A 17,293-nucleotide genomic window follows, 5' to 3' on the forward strand; every position below is an offset into this window, starting at 1 on the left:
AAGTTGCTGGTGGACTTCTTCTGGGACTGCTGCAATCCCAGTGGGGTAAGCCTAACAGTGCTATTAAATAGGGAATTCCAGGATTTTGACCTGATGATAATGAAGGAACGGCTGATATAGTTACAAGTTAGAAGCGTGCGTGTTTTGGGTCATAGAATCATAGAATTTACAGTGTAGAAGGAGGCATTCGGCCAATCGAATCTGCACAGGCCCTTGGAAAGAGCACCCTACCCAAGCCCACATCTCCACCCTCTGCCCGTAACCAGTAACCACACCCACCCTTTTTGGATACTATGGGGCAATTTAGCATGGCCAATCCATCTAACCTGCATATCTTTGGGCTGTGGGAAGAAACCGGAGCACCCGGAGGAAACCCACGCAGACAGGGGGAGAACGTACAGATTCCGCAGTCACCCGAGCCGGGAATCGAACCTGGGACCCTGGAGCTGTGAAGCAACGGTGCTAACCACTGTGCTACCGTGCCACCCAGGGTCCAGTGGAGTGTTGGAGTTTCCGTGCACTTTCTAAGCAGTGGAGGTTGTGGATTTGGGAGGTGTTGGCGAAGCAGTCATGGTGACTTGCTGCAGTGTTTCCTATAAGTTACGGCCATAGGTAATAGAGAACACGGATAGGATGTTGATCGGGTGGAGAGCTTTGACCTAGATGCGGTCGAACTTCTTAACCTTTGCTGAAGTTGTAGCCATCTAGGTAAATGGAGGGCACGCCACCATCCTGCTGAGCTGTGGGTGACGGAGATGCCCGATGGCGTCAGGAGATGAGCCATTAGCTGCAGAATATCCAATCTCTGACATACTGCAGTAACCATGGCAATTATGTGGTGGTGGGTTGTGTTCACGATTTCTCTGGTCAAAAGTAACTCTAGGATGTTCACAGCGGAGGGGGATTCACCGATGTTGATGGGGTGGCAGGATATAATGTAAGTTTCCCCGAGTCAAAACAATAAATTTGTGTCGACAATCCAGAACTCGCTCCCTAACAGCACTGTGGGTGTACCTACACTACATGGACTGCAGCGGTTCAAGAAAGCAGCTCACCATCACCTTCCCAAGCGCAATTAGAGTTGGGCATTAAATGTTGGGCCAGCTAGCGAAGCCCAAATCCCTTGAAGAATAAAAAATTAAATCCAGAGGGTTAATTTCCCTGCACTCATTATTTCTAATGTTGAACAGGAATCCAATTAAGTTGTTCAATCGACCCGATACCTGGGATGGGGATGTTATCCCTAGAAGAAAGGTTGGACAAGTTCCGTACGTATCCATTGGAATTTAGAAGATCGAGGGGTGATCTTATTGAGACATACAAGAGCCTGAGGGACTTTACAGGCTGGATGATGGGAGGATGTTTCCCCTTGTGGGAGAGACTAGAACCAGGGGGTCACAAGTTCAAAAATAAGGGGTCTGCCGTTTAAGATGGTGACGAGGAGATTTACTTTCTCTCAGAGGCTCACATGTCTTTGAAGTTTTTGCCCCAGAGAGCAGTCGGGGCAGGGTTAATAAATGTTTTTAAGACAGAGGTAGGTAGATCCTTGCCTAACGAGGGAGTCAAAAGCTATTGGGAGTGGGTGAAAATGTGAAGTGGAGGCCACAATGAGATCAGCCATGATCATGTTGAATGGTAGAGCAGACTCGAGGGGCCGAATGGTCTACAGCTGGTCCTAATTCGTATTGTGTGAGGGAGAGGATGTAACAGCTTTCTTCTGAAGGCTCCTAACTAAATGATTGGGCTGGGGGGATTTCACGGCAGGTCCGGTTAGTTAGGCCTTTTCCCTCCTTATATTAAACTATTCTTTTGACCTGTAATCCTGTAAATTGCTGGACTATTAACCAAAGCAGCATGTGGCCAGGGTGACAGGACATCCGTGACCTCAACGAGTGACGGGACCAACACTTCATCTCTTTACGCAATGAGATGTTTGAAAAATAAACCGAGGATGGATTGAGATGCAGAGTGAATCAGAGTGGTGAACTCACGGTCAAATTAGGAACAGGAGGTGAAATTAAAAAGACAAGTTGAGTTATGCAAAAAGAAGGAAAGAGAAAGAAAAGGATTAGCAGATGTGGGTTCTTTAAGGCATGGATCACTCGGAGGTAATCATGACAAGGACCCCTGACGGCAGGGGAACTGAAGCCACTATTGACAGCTGATTCTGGTCAGCCAACGATGAGAATGGAACAAGACGTGAGCCTCCCTGGCCCTTTACAGCATGGTTGCACAATTCAGCAAAAGCAAATATCATCCGAGGTAAGATAAACCAGATCAGACCGTCCCCCTTCTCGGATCAGTCAGTAAAGTTGAAACATAGAAAATGTCATTCTTATTTATTCTTTCACAGGATGTGAGGATCGCTGGTTAGGCCAGCATTTATTGCCCCCGGGAAGGTGCCTTCATGAATCGCTGTAGTCCGTGAGGTGTAGGCACAAACCGCAGTGCTGTTAGGGAGGGAGTTCCAGGATTTTGACCCAGCGACGGTGAAGGAACTGCAATATATTTCCAAGTCAGGATGGTGAGTGGCTTGGAGGGGAACTGCCAGGTGGCGGTGTTCCCATGCCTCTGCTGCCCTTGTCCTTCTTGGGCGGACGTTGCAGGTTTGGAAAGTGCTGTCTAAGGAGCCTTGGTGAGTTGCTGTTGTGCATCTTGTCGATGGTACACACAGCTGCTGTGCATCGGTGGGTGCATTTGTGGGTTATCATAGAATTCACAGTGCAGAAGGTGGCCATTCGGCCCATCGAGTCTGCACCGGCTCTTGGAAAGAGCACCCTACCCAAGGTCAACACCGCCACCCTATCCCCATAACCCAGTAACCCCACCCAACACTAAGGGCAATTCTGGACACTAAGGGCAATTTATCATGGCCAATCCACCTAACCTGCACATCTTTGTGGGGGGAAACCGGAGCACCCGGAGGAAACCCACGCAGACACGGGGAGAACGTGCAGACTCCGCAGACAGTGACCCAAGCCGGAATCGAACCTGGGAACCTGGAGCTATGAAGCAATTGTGCTAACCACTGTGCTACCGTGCTGCCCCTCAGGTATCAATCAAGTGGGCTGCTTTGTCCTGAATGGTGTTGAGCTTGAGTGCTGTTGGAGCTGCACTCATCCAAGCAAGTGGAGAGTGTTCAATCAAATCCTTGACATTTGTTCTGTAGATGGCTGAAAGGCTTCGGGAAGTCAGGAGTTGAGTTACTCGCTGCAGAATTCCCAGCCTCTGACCTGCTCCTGTAACCACAGCGTTATTAAGGAAGGCAGTGGCGAAGTGGTATTGTCGCTGAACTAGTAATCCAGAGACCCAGAGTCATGCTCCGGAATCCAGGTTCGAATCTCAATTTGAATTCAATAAAAAAAATTGTGAATTGAAAGCCGAAGAAAGACCATGAAACCATAGTTGATTGTCGTGAAAGCCCATCTGATTCACTATTGTTCTTTAGGGAAAGAAAGCTGCCGTCCTCACCTGGTCTGGCCCACATGTGACTTCAGAGGGCAGCACGGTAGCATTGTGGATAGCACAACTGCTTCACAGCTCCAGGGTCCCAGGTTCGATTCCAGCTTGGGTCACTGTCTGTGCAGAGTCTGCACGCCCTCCCTGTGTGTGCATGGGTTTCCTCCGGGTGCTCCGGTTTCCTCCCACAGTCCAAAGATATGAAGGTTACGTGGATTGGCCATGATAAATTGCCCTTAGTGTCCAAAATTGCCCTTAGTGTTGGGTGGGGTTACTGGGTTATGGGGATAGGGTGGAGGTGTTGACCTTGGGTAGGGTGCTCTTTCCAAGAGCCGGTGTAGACTCGATGGGCCGAATGGCCTCCTTCTGCACTGTAAATTCTATGAGCCTCTATGAGATCTACAGCAATGTGGTTGACTCTTAAATGCCCTCAGGGATGGGCAATAAATGCTAGCACTTCACAGACAGGGAATGTCTATGACTGGGATCAGTGGTGTGCCTCAGGGGTCGGTGCTGGGACCACAACTTTTCACAATATACATTAACGATCTGGAAGGAGGAACTGTACATCAAGCTATCCCACGATGGCTGGAGCATCCTGACTAAACACTTCAGCTTTCCTCTTCACCCTCCCTTCCACCACCTGCAGCCTGGGAGAGGCAGAAATACAGAGGAAAAATTGTAGGACTGTTAAAGGATAAAATACTCTGGGAAACGGACCATTGGAATCTCTCAGACCCATCAAATCTAGTCACATTTGCCATGTGACGTCAACTTCTCTAGAGGATGCAATCTCTGCTCAGGTTTCTTGTCCCCGACGAATGTAAGCCCAACATGAGAGCCAGAATTACCTTCCATATAGTCAGCAGCAATGTAGCAACGCTCGTGGAGAATTTCTTCCATTCTGCTGAGTGTTATAGCCGGTAAATGTCCAGGATACTTCAGCTGCAGCAGGCGCTGCATATACGATGCTGCCTGGCTTCCACCCAGATTAATCCTTTTACCGTTATGAGCTTCCAGTCTAAATTCAATGAGGTAAACATGCATCAGCGCGAGCACAGAAAGAGTGAAACAAGATGAAGATATGTGTTGAAAGGGGGCGATGGCAATCTTACAGATCCTCCAGCAGGAAAGAAACACGGTCTGATTTTGCCTTCTCTAGTCGAGTAGCAATGAGATCAATTGCAGCCATTACTCCTCCAGTGAATCAACTGCCTCAGAGGATTAATGTAACTGACTACAGCAGAGACCTCTGGAATTCTTCTCATCTGGGGTCGGCTGCCTGGTGTTTTGCAGGGTTGACTGAAGCCATAAGACATAGGAACAGAATTAGGCCATTCGGACCATTAAGTCTGCTCCGCCAGGGCGGCATGTGGCGCAGTGGTTAGCACTGGGACAGCAGCACTGAGGACCCGGGTTCGAATCCCGGCCCTGGGTCACTGTCCATGTGGAGTTTGCACATTCTCCCCATGTCAGCATGGGTTTCACCCTCACAACACAAAGATGTACTGGTTAGGTGGATTGGCCACGCTAAATTGACCCTAATTGGAAATCTTCCCAATTTTTCACAACCCCAAATCATGTGCGCATGATTGGCCGGCCCCCGCCCACAACTCTCACACTTATCTGCTACCCACTGAAAGAACCCACTCATTCTCGCCCGAGTCATATGCACCCTGTGCACCACCTTAAACTGTATCAGGCTCATCCTTGCACAAGAGGAGGTCCCGTTTACCCTTCGCAGTGCCTCACTCCATACTCCCCAATTGATCTCCCCTCCCAACTCCATTTCTCCTTGATCTTCACCACCCTTCGCCTCCCTGCTCCCCCAGCCACTTGTATATATTCTTCCCACCGCTTCCACATCCGGAAGCAGCCACATACAGCAACCGCACTCATGCCAAAAATATCGGCCCAAACCTTCCCAAAACCTCGAACAAGTCCCGCCACTCCACCCGATAAAGTGACTTCTCCGTGTCCATGGATGCCACCACCTCCGGTACCAGAGCCCCCGACAGGTTCATCACCACATTCAAAAGCCGTCTTATATTACTCGCGAGCTGCCCACCTTTCACTAAGCCAGTTTGATCTTCTGCAACCACCCCCAGGACAAAATCCTCCATCCTCCCTGTCAACAAATTAGCCAATACTTTCACATCGATGTTCAATAGTGATATGGGTCTATACGACCCACATTCCACCGGGTCCTTCCCCTTTTTCAGGATTAGTGTGACTACTGCCTGAGTCATTGTCTCCGGAAACTCCTCCTTCTCCAGTGCTTCATTAAACGCCCCCAACAGATGTGATGCCAAGTCCGTCGCAAATTCTTTATAAAATTCTGCTGGGAACCCATCCGGCCCAAGGGCCTTCCCCGACTTCATACCCCGATACTATCCAGCACCTCCCCCAGCCCCAGGGGCTCCTCCAACGCCTGCCTCTTTGCTTCTTCCACCTGGGGAAATTCCAGCTCGTCCAGAAACCGCCCCATGCCCCCCTCCTCTGCCCCCAGGTCCGCCTCGTAAAGTCCCTGGTAGTACTCCCTAAATACCTCAATTATCTTCCCTGGCTCCGACACCACGTCCCCAGCCCCAGTCCGCATCTTCAATATTTTCCTGGACGCAGCCTGCCTCCGCAGCTGGTGCGCCAACATGCGGCTCGACTTCTCTATTTACCACACCACCAATGTTTGTGTCATCTGCAAACTTTTTTTCATAAATTTAGAGTAGCCAATTCAATTTTTTTTTCCATTTAAGGAGCAATTTAGCATGCCCAGTTCACCTACCCTGCACATCTTTGCGTTGTGGGGGTGAGACCCATGCAGACACGGGGAGAATGTGCAAACTCCACATGGACGGTGACCGGGAGGCGGGATCGAACCCGGGTCCTCAACGCTGTGAGGCAGCAGTGCTAACCATTGCGCCAGCACGCCGCCCCGTCATGTAAACTTACTCATCATACCTCCTACATTCACATCCAGATCATTAATGTATACTACAAACTACAGAGGCCCCAGCACAGATCCCTGCGGAACACCACTGGGCACAGGGATCCAGTCACAAAAACAACCTTCAACCATTACCCTCTGCCTCCTACCACTAAGCCAGTTTTGGATCTAGTTTGCCAAATTGCCCTGGATTCCATGGGCTCTTACCTTCTTTATCAGCCTCCCATGCAAGGCCTTGTCAAAAGTCCATGTAGACTCCATCTATACTACCCTCATCTACACACCTCGTCACAAAATTAAATCAAATTTGTAAGACATGATCACACTTTGACAAAACCATGCTGCCTATCCTGGATTAATTATTGCCTCTCCAGGAAGAGATTCATTTTATCCCTCAGATTTCTTTTCCAAGACTACTTTCCCTCCCACTGAAGACTGACTCACTGGCCTGCCATTTCCTAGTTCGTCCTGACTTGCCTTCTCGAATAATGGCACCACATTAGTTGCCCTCTAGTCCTCTGGCATCTCGCCTGTGGCCAGAGAAGATTTGAACATTTTTGTCAGAGTCCCTGCAATCTCCTTCCTCGCCTCCCACAGCAACCTGGGACATTTCACACCTGGCCCCGGGGGATTTATCCTCTTTTTGCCCATTAAAACGGTTAATACCTCGAAAATCGTTCAAGTAAATCATAATGCACCGCCCTGATTTCTATACCTACATCATCCTTCTCCTTAATGAACACAGATGCAAAGTGGTCATTTATAACCTCATCTATCTCTTCAGATTCCACACACAAATTTCCACGTCAGTCCCTAATGGGTCCTACTCTTACCCTGGTCAAACTCAGGCCCTTAATATACTTATAAAACGCCATTAGATTTTCCTTTATTTTACTCGCCAGCGCTTTTTCACTCTCTTAAAATTGTTAAGTAATCCCCTGCATTTTCTATGTTCTTTCAGGACTTCCGCTGTTGTGAGCCCTCGGTGTCTGCCATAAGCCTCCCTTTTTTTCCTTATCTAACCCTGGATGTACCTTGACACCCAGGGTTCGCTAGACGTATTCCTCCCACCCTTTACTATCGTGGAACATGCTGGCCCTGTAGTTTATCCATTTCCTTTTTGAATGAATCTCACTGCTCTGATGTTGATTTTCCTACAAGTAGCTGATCCCAGTTAACTTTGGACAGATTCAGTCTTATTTTATTAAAATTGTCGTCCCCCCCCGCACCCCACACACAAATCAGAACCATAATTTCCGGTCTATCTTTGTCCCTTTCCATAACTACCTTAAATTCGACTGAGTTATGGTCACTGTTCCCAAAATGTCCCCCACTGAAACTTCAGCCATTTGTCCAGCTTCAATCACTAAAACCCTTGTAGGACGTTCGACATATTGGCATAAAAAGCTCTCCTGGATGCATTTTAAGAATTCCTCCCCCCTAAGCCTTTCACATTTTGGCTATCCCAGTTAATATTGGGAGGTTGAAATCCCCTATTATTACATGATTTTTCTTATAATTCTCAGAGATTTGCCTACATATCAGCCTTTCTATCTCTCTCTGACTGTTTGTGGCCCGATAGTACACCCCCAGCAAAGTGATCACCCCGTTTGTTACTAAGTTCTACCCATATGGCTTCATTTGAGAAACCTATTAAGATATCATCCCCCAGTACTGCTGTTATGTTCTCCCTAATCAATAATGCAATTCCTCCTCCTCTTTTACCTCCTCCTCTATCCTGCCTGAAGTATCTGGGACGTTCAGCTGACAGTCCTGTCCTTTCAATCAAGTTTCTGTGATTGCAATGTCACAATTCCATGTGCTGATCAACATCTGAGTTCATCAGTCTTACCCCTCAGGCTCCTTGCATGGAAATAAATGCAGTTCAGCGTACCAGTTCTCCCATGTGCCCCATCATACCCCTGTCTGCTGTGCAGGAAAGACAACTCTGGAGCATTTGTAATATTAACCGCTCAAACTCTGAGTGAGCTGTCATCCGGTTCCCACGTTTTTATTTTACATTTTGATCTATTGCTTTGCCTCATCTGCAGTAGTGCGCGGCTTGAGTGACCTCCGTGTGTTGCATCTTTTTAAAGTGTTCGTGAACAAGCTTAACCAACCTGCCGTGCAGCACTGGTAGAACGTGACAACAGTGATATCCAGAGGAAACAATCAGTCCAGAGGAGGCTGATCTGTTATTGCGCCAGAAGCTGTAAAGATCATCAATTCCATACGACACCTTGGGAACATGGTAGCACTCAAACAGGAGCTCGGACATTAACTGCCGTGAATACAGTGGATTACACGGTGCTTCTGTTAAAACTACTGGATGCTCCATGCAAAACTGTAATAGAAACAAACAGTATCAATTAGTACAATCTTCTGAGCTTACAATAGCAGCCATCTGTAGTTGGAATCAAGTTAACTTGGAGCCATTATTCACAGAGGGGGTGTGGTGGGGAGCAGGACAAAGGTGAGCAGTGTGTCAAAGGACAACCTGGAACAGGAAACCGATGGCCCAAGTGGGGTGGGGAGACAATGTGAGGGAAAACAGATCGTTGGAAGAATTGAAAATGAATAAGACAAAATAAAAATGGGGTGAAGGTGGAGGAGAGAGTTCACAGTCTGAAGTTGTTGAACTCAATGTTTTAAGTCTAGAAGTCTGAACGTGCCTAATCGGAAGATGAGGTATTGTTCCTCGCGTTTGCATTGGGCTTCACTGGAACATTGCAGCAGGCCAAGGACTGACCTGTGGACATGAGAGCAGGACAGTGAGTTGAAATGACAAGTGGCAGGACAGCACAGTGGCAGGACAGCACAGTGGCACAGTGGTTAGCACTGCTGCCTACGGCGCTGAGGACCTGGGTTCCAATCCCGGCCGTGAGTCACTGTGCGGAGTTTGCACATTCTCCCCGTGTCTGCGTGGGTTTCATCCCCACAACCCAAAGATGTACAGAGTAGGTGGATTGGCCACGCTAAATTGCCCCTTAATTAGAAAAAAATAATTGGGTACTCTAAATTTATTTAAAAATAAAGAAATGACAAGTAGCAGAAAGGTCTAGTCCTGCTTGCAGACGGATCAAAGGTGTTCTGCAAAGTGCAGTCTGCGCTTAGTCTCTTCATCGTAGACCACATTGGGAGCACCAAATGCAATAGACCATTTTGAAGGGGTTGACGTGAAGCACTGCCTCGCCTGAAAAGTGTACTTAGGCCCTTGGATGGTGAGATCGGAGGAGGTAAAGGGGCAGGTTTACCCCTTATGCGATTGCCTAGGCCACATTCCGGCGCCTGTTCGGGGAGGCTGGTACGGGAATTGAACCGTGCTGCTGGCCTGCCTAGGTCTGCTTTAAAAGCCAGCGATTTAGCCCACTGAGCTAAACCAGCTCCTGTTTAGCACCAACCCACACAGACACGGGGAGAATTCAAACCAGGCAGGTTGACACTGATTGGTCAAGTCATTGTCATGGGGATTGACTGTCCCAATCTTAAGTTTTGCTGAAAAAGGCACAATGCATAACATGCTTTGTGCTAGAAGCTACATATATTCACACAAAGGGCCCTGTCCTTTGCAGAAAGAAACAGCATGCTGTAGCCACCTGGGTTGGCCACTTCCCGACTTAAAATGGAGATCCGCAAAGACTACAGGGAATTTCAGCCAACACAGGCAAAAAATAGCAAGTGCAGAAATCCTGTGTATTAGAACTTGCAAAAGCCCAGACATCACTGAAACTCACAGCCATCTGCATACTAATGAGCGATCCCCGGGAACAATCGAAACATTTAAGGTGAATAAGGCCAAGCCAGACTCCTCGGCGCCAGCAGGAGCCAAGACAAAGGAAGGCCAACGGACACTCAGGGACCGCCCAGCGATCAGGGAACGGCTCCAGTATTGGAGAAATCGATCCAAGTGATCGGAACGCAGTCCAAAGCTAAGTATAGGCCTGTTAGTGAAATGAAATGAAATGAAAATCGCTTATTGTCACAAGTAGGCTTCAATTAAGTTACTGTGAAAAGCCCCTAGTCACCACATTCCGGCGCCTGTTCGGGGAGGCTGTTACCGGAATTGAACCGTGCTGCTGGCCTGCCTTGGTCTGCTTTCAAAGCCAGCGATTTAGCCCTGTGCTAAACAGCCCCTTAGTGATAGAGATAGTTTATTAAGTAGAATTTATGCATGAGTAGCGATTACTGTGTATAATAAATGTGTTTTGATTTGAATCTTACTAATTGGTGTATTGAGTTATTGATCATTACTTGAACTTGAACCTCGTGGCGGTATCATAAAGATACCTGGCGACTCGAGAGCAAAGGTTATAGAAACAGAGCAAATTAAGTAAAGATACAACGGGCAACATTTAAGAGCCAACCTAAAGTTAGCAACATTTACTGGCAACATCCTGACGGGACCAGGCTTAGAAGTGGCCTAACCACTCCGGGAGAACCCAAAATTTGAATTGAGAATTCAATTGGGAACAGAAAAACCACAAGCGTTCAAGCAGTTCTGATCAATCCTCATAATTCGGAAGCGTGTTAATGCATGCGTAACTAACAGGGCTAGAAGGTAAAACTGATAGATTTTTGTCGCGAAAAAACTGTCGGGAGTTTGTATTCCGGAAAATAGCGAACGCCGTACCCGTGATTACAGCACCACCTTAGAACATAGAACATTACAGCGCAGTACAGGCCCTTCGGCCCTCGATGTTGCGCCGACCTGTGAAACCACTCTAAAGCCCATCTACACTATTCCCTTATTGTCCATATGTCTATCCAATGCCCTTTTGAATGTCCTTAGTGTTGGCGAGTCCACTACTGTTGCAGGCAGGGCATTCCACGCCCTTACTACTCTCTGAGTAAAGAACCTACCTCTGACATCTGTCCTATATCTATCTCCCCTCAATTTAAAGGTATGTCCCCTCGTGCTAGACATCACCATCCGAGGAAAAAGGCTCTCACTGTCCACCCTATCCAATCCTCTGATCATCTTGTATGCCTCAATTAAGTCACCTCTTAAGCTTCTTCTCTCTAACGAAAACAGCCTCAAGTCCCTCAGACTTTCCTCATAAGATCTTCCCTCCATACTAGGCAACATTCTGGTAAATCTCCTCTGCACCCTTTCCACTGCTTCCACATCCTTCCTATAATGCGGCGACCAGAATTGCACGCAATACTCCAAATGCGGCCGCACCAGAGTGTTGTATAGCTGCAACATGACCTCATGGCTCCTAAACTCAATCCCTCTACCAATAAAAGCTAACACACCGTACGCCTTCTTAACAACCCTCTCAACCTGGGTGGCAACTTTCAGGGATCACACCGAGATCTCTCTGCTCATCCACACTGCCAAGAATCTTACCATTAGCCCAGTACTCTGTCTTCCTGTTATTCCTTCCAAAATGAATCACCTCACACTTTTCTGCATTAAACTCCATTTGCCACCTCTCAGCCCAGCGCTGCAGCTTATCTATGTCCCTCTGTAACTTGTAACATCCTTCCGCACTGTCCACAACTCCACCGACTTTAGTGTCATCTGCAAATTTACTCACCCATCCTTCTACGCCCTCTTCCAGGTCATTTATAAAAATGACAGCAGTGGCCCCAAAACAGATCCTTGTGGTACACCACTAGTAACTGGACTCCAGTCTGAACATTTCCCATCAACCACCACCCTTTTTGTCTTCTTCCAGCTAGCCAATTTCTGATCCAAACTACTAAATCACCCTGAATCCCATGCCTCCGTATTTTCTGCAGTAGCCTACCATGGGGAACCTTATCAAACGCTTTACTGAAATCCATATACACCACATCAACTGCTTTACCCTCATCCACCTGTTTGGTCACCTTCTCAAAGAACTCTATAAGGTTTGTGAGGCACGACCTACCCTTCACAAAACCGTGTTGACTATCTCTAATCAAATTATTCCTTTCCAGATAATTATACATCCTATCTCTTATAAACCTTTCCAAGATTTTTCCCACAACAGAAGTAAGGCTCACTGGTCTATAGTTACCGGGGTTATCTCTACTCCCCTTCTTGAACAAGGGGACAGCATTTGCTATCCTCCAGTCTTCTGGCACTATTCCTGTAGACAAAGATGACTTAAAGATCAAGGCCAAAGGCTCAGCAATCTCCTCCCTAGCTTCCCAGAGAATCCTAGGATAAATCCCATCCGGCCCAGGGGACTTATCTATTTTCACCCTTTCCAGAATTGCTAACACCTCCTCCTTATGAACCTCAAGCCCTTCTCGTCTAGTAGCCTGAATCTCAGTATTCTCCTCGACAACATTGTCTTTTTCCTGTGTGAATACTGACGAAAAATATTCATTTAGCACCTCTCCTATCTCCTCGGACTCCAATGGTACTTGGCCTTAGTACCCCTCGTTCCAAATTTTAAAAGAGCATTCAGATAGGAAAAATGGCAATGAAGGCAATGGAACGCCTTATGAACCCCCAGGAATTCGACGTTGCAGCGACCAGCAGTAGAGTAGGACAGTGTCCCGTTTGGGAAGAAGAGATCAGGAAATGTCTCAAAGGGAAAGGATGGCCCCTTTGGAGTGAATTCTGTGACAATGAGGAAACAGAACCCGGGAGTATAGGACATACTTGGTGGGAGAACCTGTCAGAGATCCATAAGAAGAGCTTAGGGAAAGCTCGCAAGCCGATGGCAATCGTGTCCTGTCTGGCACAATTGCGAGGCACAGAGGAGGTCGTTCGGACGCTCCGCAAAGAGATAGAGGAGACACATCGAATGAGCACGGTCGATGTTAGCGAGATCGAGAAAGAGAATATAGATTTAAGAAGGAAGTTGGCAGCAAAGTACGGAGAGGTGGATGATGCCAAGTGGGCACACCAGTCTTGTCTAGCACATCTGAGCAGCTTCCAAACCCAATATGAGAAGGCCTATCAGGACATGCAATGTGCAGTCCTGGTAAGAGAAGAGACAGAAAAACAAGTAGAGGCATTGCAAAGGCAGTGCAGCGATTTAAAAGCAGCGTTAAGAGCACTCCATGCTGCCACCACGGAGCACAGACAAAGCTCATTAGATCATGCGAAATGCAGGAAGCAGATTGCAGAACTGCAGTCTTTGCTTTCCATGCAAAATGAGTTTCAGAGCACCTTTGGATCCCAATTAGATGAGGAAGACGGCCCTGATTGGCAAGAATTAAACAAAACCGCGCATAGGTATGTTCAGGGAACATGTGCGCAAGGAAAGCCCCAAAAGAGAAAAGCACTCCAACCCCCCACAGAACACATAGATCAGGCACCCATGAATCCAGTAACCACCCACCGCACAGTCACATCGGAAGGAGACGCAGAATTCCTTTACACCACCCCCTTAACCGTGACCCAATTATGGGACTCATGCGAAAAGATCACACCATTCTTCCCCACCTCAGACCCCCACCACTTCTTTGCTAGAGTGAAGCAGCAGGCGACCATGTATGGCCTGGATGAGCGTGAGCAAGTGAAGCTCACAGTTTTAAGCTTGGACCCTTCAGTTGTAGCAGCCCTTCCCGACCCACAGAATGTAGGAGGAGGCATCCTTGCAGAGATGCACACAGCGATCCTAGATGCGATCGGCTATAACAGAGGTGACCCAGTAGAAGACCTGAATAAGTGCAGGCAGAAAAAGACAGATCACCCCACAGCGTTTGCTGGACATCTGTGGATCCATTTTACAGCAGTTTTCGGCAATTTAGACCGCACCCATTTGTCCCCAGACAACATGGCCAAATGGACCCACACCCTTATCTCCCATGCCAGAGAAGCAGGACAAAACGCCTGTACCAATTATGACCCCCTCGGAAGAAGCGCACAACGAAAAGTGGGTTTTAAAAAGATTGTCCCGCACTTGGGAGCAATCAATTGCAGGCAAAACCCCATTTATAGCACCCAATGAAGAGCAGGTAGAAATGAACCCAGTTAAAGCACACCAGAACCCCGCATGGGTAAATGAGGGCAGGATCAGCCAACCCCAGCCCAAAACTCAAGAATGTTACAATTGCGGACAATTAGGACATTACGCACGAGAATGTCAAGCCCCCCTGAAACAGCAACGGAATCAGCGCACAAATGGCCCCCGAACCAGCAAAGACACCAACAGCCCCGACCCCCCCCCCACCCAGGGAACTATACCCAAGGGAACAATGCACCAGAGAGCCTGCTCCACCTTATGTGCCCCAGGGGTCATGTTACAACTGTGGGCAGTCAGGACACTTCGCCCGAGATTGCAGGAGATCCCCACCAGCTAGACTAGCCCCCAGATATGAAAGAGAACACCACCCACGGCAGCTACAAGGTCCCAGCTGCCCCATGCAAATTGTGAGCGCTTACCCACCACTTCTGGCAGAGACACCTCAGCAAGGCCACTTCATTTTTGTTTCACTCATCCTTCCTCTCTTCTTCGGCCACACTACACTGCCTCCATATGCTAGTTACACCCCAGTCCAAATGTGATTTACGATGTGCTTTCTGATGAAACCTGCAGCATGTTTGTTCAATGTTTGTTCGTTAATGTTATCGTTAAGTGTTGTGTGTAAACTCGAAAGTTTTCACGACCCCACATCACCACATCTTTAATGCCCACCGGCTGTCCCAGTTTGTCCCAGACAATAGTTCAGAGGAACTAGTCTGTCGACAGACAACAATCATAACTACTCTCCTGATTCAAAGGTAATCACGAGAGGCAGCCCCCACGACGACCACATTCTTACCTGCCGCGGCCTATACCTACCCCATTTTTTGCTCGTTATGTTCAAAATTCTTTTTGTTTGGTTTTGGCAACCTATGGTTGCTTCCCTCTGCTATTTACATCCTCAAACACTAGGATGGTAAATGACACAGGGGACAAATCCCCGGGGACAATCGAAACATTTAAGGTGAATAAAGCCAAGCCAGACTCCTCGGTGCCAGCAGGAGCCAAGACAAAGGAAAGCTAACGGACACTCAGGGACCGCCCAGCGATCAGGGAACGGCTCCAGTATTGGAGAAATCGATCCAAGTGATCGGAACACAGTCCAATCACTTGGAACCAGGTACGGGGTCCGCCCAAAGGGGCGGGAAGCCCCTGGGGACTATAAAATAGAGTCCCCAAGTTCAATTTGTCCTTCTTGGCAGGGTCACTCAGCAGCGAATCAACCCTTGAGAGTGAACTGCCCAAGCTGCCGCACCAACCAAGTAAGTCTCCAGTCAACGCACACTACGAGATAGGCGCTCCTAGCTCCCAGTCAATACCAGCTTTCGAATCCTGCAGTTTCAGAACCCGAATGAAAGGCCATTTGTTCCCCTGACCTGGTGGGCCTGTCCAAAGCTAAGTATAGGCCTGTTAGTGATAGAGATAGTTTATTAAGTAGAATTTATGCATGAGTAGCGATTACTGTGTATAATAAATGTGTTTTGATTTGAATCTTACTAATTGGTGTGTTGAGTTATTGATCAGTACTTGAACTTGAACCTCGTGGCGGTATCATAAAGATACCTGGCGACTCTAGAGCAAAGGTTATAGAAACAGAGCAAATTAAGTAAAGATACAACGGGCAACATATAAGAGCCAACCAAATGTTAGCAACAATGCCCACACATTATGCCTTTTTCCATTGAATAAACGATTGGGGGACAATCATACCAACAATACACAACTAATTCTTTCCTCAACACAAATGACTGTTCTTTCCTTACACACAATAAGATGCACTTTAAACTTGTCATTATTTTGCAAACATATTCTGATTCATTCTGCCCTGGCTCACCATTTCACAACAAAATGCCCCCACACTGGGACTTGCTCGGTCCATGTCGGGACACACTGCATTACATAAAGGAATGGATTAACATTTCAGGTCAAGCCACGTCTTTACCATTCATGTTACACCACATTGGAGGAGGGAAAGAAACATGCCTCAGCAAAGGGTACGCCAAATGCACCATGCAGGAAAAGTAAGCTCTCACCTCACCGCGCAGGGAGATCAAACCCCCCCCACTCCCATCACACAGGGAGATCAACACCCCCACACCACACAGGGAGATCCACCCCCACAGGGAGATCCATCCCCCCCCCCCCCCAGGGAGATCCCCCACAGGGAGATCCACCCCCCACAGGGAGATCCACCCCCCACCCATAGGTTGACATCTCACCTCAGAGGCGATGCCCAAGTGCTGGAAGATATGGTCAAACACCTGCTCCTGAATGTCGAAGTTCACCACCACATTCCGGTCGAATTGGGACTTGAGCAGCCAGCGGACTACCTCCAGGTTGCGGATGTCGTTGCCGACCTGGGTGTGGCTGCGGGAGGCCCCGCGGCTGCGGGCCGAGACATTCTTAAACTGAAGCCGCGGCGCCTGGTCCAGGGCCCAGCCCACCCGGCACTGGAAGGAGCCGTTATCCACCACCAGCGGTACGCGGCCTGGACAGGCCCTGTGCGCCTCCCCGAGCTCGAAGATCGGATCCGCCACCGGCTTCGGGTCCTGGAAATAATAAACATTCGGCGGCGTCTCGGCGGCGAAATCCGCGCCCGTGGCCGCCGCCATCTTGGTCCGCCCACAACAACAGCTCCCCTCGGCCGCGCGGGCACCGACCAGAGGTTCCGGGACTCTCCAGTTCCCATCCTGGAATGCTTCCAGCAAAGGAAGCCATTCTGTCCATCCTGTTTGTGCTGGTCCACTGAAGGAGCAATTCACCCCATGCCACTCCCTGCCATTTCCTCGGAGCCCTGAAAACCAGCAACTACACTTCAAGGAACCGTCTGATTGTTTGTGAAATGCTTTGGGAATTCTTGAGGATATAAAATGTGCAGTGTTAGTGCATCACAAAAGTTCTTTAGCATCTGTTGTGATATGCATCACTGTAAATACACAAGGGGTTAATGCAACTACACTAAGACTAAGTAAACACTAGA

General features: G+C 48.3%; 1 protein-coding gene across 1 annotated transcript in view; it reads right to left on the reverse strand.

The window, feature by feature from the left end:
• Positions 1–16,958, reverse strand: part of actr5 (actin related protein 5) — a 45,121-nt gene extending 28,163 nt beyond the window's left edge. The window contains exons 1-3 of the mRNA XM_072515156.1: positions 16,533–16,958; positions 8,524–8,747; positions 4,311–4,480 (exon numbers count right to left, since the gene is read on the reverse strand). Of these exons, the coding sequence (XP_072371257.1) occupies positions 4,311–4,480; positions 8,524–8,747; positions 16,533–16,925 (787 nt within the window). The 5' untranslated portion in view covers positions 16,926–16,958. The remainder of the gene's footprint in view (positions 1–4,310; positions 4,481–8,523; positions 8,748–16,532) is intronic.
• Positions 16,959–17,293: the final 335 nt, after the last annotated feature.

The sequence above is a fragment of the Scyliorhinus torazame genome, chromosome 8 (assembly GCF_047496885.1).
Source record: "Scyliorhinus torazame isolate Kashiwa2021f chromosome 8, sScyTor2.1, whole genome shotgun sequence".
In the NCBI taxonomy this organism is placed as follows: domain Eukaryota; kingdom Metazoa; phylum Chordata; class Chondrichthyes; order Carcharhiniformes; family Scyliorhinidae; genus Scyliorhinus; species Scyliorhinus torazame.